This window comes from Trachymyrmex cornetzi, unplaced genomic scaffold, assembly GCF_001594075.2.
Source record: "Trachymyrmex cornetzi isolate Tcor2-1 unplaced genomic scaffold, Tcor1.1 scaffold47, whole genome shotgun sequence".
NCBI classification, from domain to species: Eukaryota; Metazoa; Arthropoda; class Insecta; order Hymenoptera; family Formicidae; genus Trachymyrmex; species Trachymyrmex cornetzi.
In genome coordinates this window covers 2801454-2803535 of record NW_017299509.1, presented here as the reverse complement: position 1 = coordinate 2803535, position 2082 = coordinate 2801454, and the positions used below count along the sequence as shown (strand labels likewise).

General features: G+C 33.2%; 1 protein-coding gene across 4 annotated transcripts in view; it reads right to left on the bottom strand.

The window, feature by feature from the left end:
* The window catches only part of CDase (neutral ceramidase), a 62850-nt gene continuing 60768 nt past the window's right edge, over window positions 1–2082 (bottom strand). For all 4 annotated transcript variants that reach the window (XM_018513616.1, XM_018513615.1, XM_018513614.1 and 1 more), the window contains exons 13-15: window positions 1270–1385; window positions 917–1085; window positions 1–231 (exon numbers count right to left, since the gene is read on the bottom strand). In XM_018513616.1, the coding sequence (XP_018369118.1) occupies window positions 187–231; window positions 917–1085; window positions 1270–1385 (330 nt within the window). In that variant the 3' untranslated portion in view covers window positions 1–186. The remainder of the gene's footprint in view (window positions 232–916; window positions 1086–1269; window positions 1386–2082) is intronic.

Below are 2082 nucleotides of genomic sequence, written 5' to 3'. Positions count from 1 at the left end.
GATATGCAATATCTGCCAAATAAAAACTATCATTCCACATATCCACGTTCTTTTGCTATCATTTATTCTCTACTAGAATATCTATTTACATGTAAAACAAACATAAGACAGATTTAATTTAACTATGAAGTAAGCGTAATAATTTCCTAGTCGAAATACAAGATAGGACAAGAAAGGCGTCAAGTGTTATCCATAATAGCGTTGACGTATATTCGGTGCAGGAACTTTCACCTGTAATCATGATGATAAGTATAACTAAATTTGTATAAGCACGCGATTATTTATGTGTAATAATCGGTATTATAATAAGATTTTATTGAAATATTTCACTAAACGTATAAAAACGTATACAGAACTATATATTTACTTTGTAAATAAATAAGCTTTGTATTTTGTACCACTTTGTATTATTTGTGTTTTAACGTGTACATATACAGTGAGGGCAAAAGTATTCGTACACATGACAGATATATCTTTTTAAAGAAAGCCTTATTTTTTTAAATTAAGCATTAATTACCAATTTTTTAACAATAAATGAATAGATTTTGCACTTGTTAAAATTATTCTACCCAAACAGGCATATAATGATTAAAATATGTTATATTTTTAAAATAAACAAAGCTAAAAAATTAAATTATATTTTAAACGCACAAAAAGTATTCATATATAGTCGAAATAAGATTTAACTTCTAATTTGTGTAAGATCATGAACATGTCAAGTTCTTTTGCTTATATTAGGAGGGAATGTACTCATTGAATAAAATTGCAAATTAATATTTATTTTGTACAAGTATAAGTTTCTATACAAAGTTTTGATATAAAAAATGTTTCCTATAGAGTATTTTTGCATTCACTGTACTTACATGTATAACAGTAAATAAATATGTACTTACGAGACGATACGCCGAAAACTTACCTGAAAATGATTGGTAACACCGTAGTAAGGATATACGCCGCCAAGGACATAGCGATAATAACCATTATGTCTGATGCGATACTCGCCCAGTTTAACATCCTGCGGGATTTTCCACGTAATGGTCATTTGACTCGACCCCAGTATCATAGAAGTTCGTTTCCATTGAAATCTAAAAGCCCACATATATGTTCCATTATGATTTATTACGCTATGAAAGGTAAAAATGAGCTACAGCTAGAAGAAGTTAAAAGAAAGAATTGCGTTTCGTATTCTAACATTCGTCTAATTATATCGATATGTAGATATTACACATCAAAATGGTTGTACGCAATAATGCAATTTGATACACGTACTTGGTCTCCCAATCAGCATCCGTGGCTACTGGTATCCAAACTTCATCATCGTCTAATCGTTCCACGGTCAAGAACGTGCTCTCGGTCATTAAATTGTTACGAGGATGACCAGCGACCTGCAACAGAAATAATAAATAACACCATATACGTCGTATAGTTGTGCAAATTTATTCTTCCTCGATCTATTATTGTTGCGTTTCATTTGTAATCGAACACGCGAAACGCATACATATCTATCTACTCGAAAATAAACGAGAATCTCGTTGTTTCTACCTTAAAATACGATCTGTATTTGAAACGAGATCGCAAAGCGCGACGTGTTTAACATATTTACCGCAGTCAGATATCGTAAGTAGCGTTCGTGCGAAAGAAGTTCGGGAAAGGGGGGGGGGGGCAGAGAAGTTTTAAACTGACCTCGCGCGTAAGTCACGAACTGTGATTCATTTGTACCTGTGCTTTCACGATGCATCTCGCGCCTCCGCCGCCGGAAATTATAGCCAGAAGGTAATTTACGATTACTTAATCCATTCGCATCGCGTCATCGAAGGCAACCTATTTTCCGAGTGTTAGGCGAGTGCACGGGAAAACGTCGCGCTGCTTTTTATTGCGTGACTCAATCGCGATAAAAACGCGGATATGCCACGATTAACAATGAACGGCGATTTCCACTGTAAAAGATCAACGCGACGATCGTTCTCGCCTTCATTCGTTGAATTAACAAAAGTATGTAAGAAAAATTTTTTTAAAAAATTGCACATTAAAATAAAATAATTTTAAATAACAATTTATTATTAAAAAAAAAAGATATATATA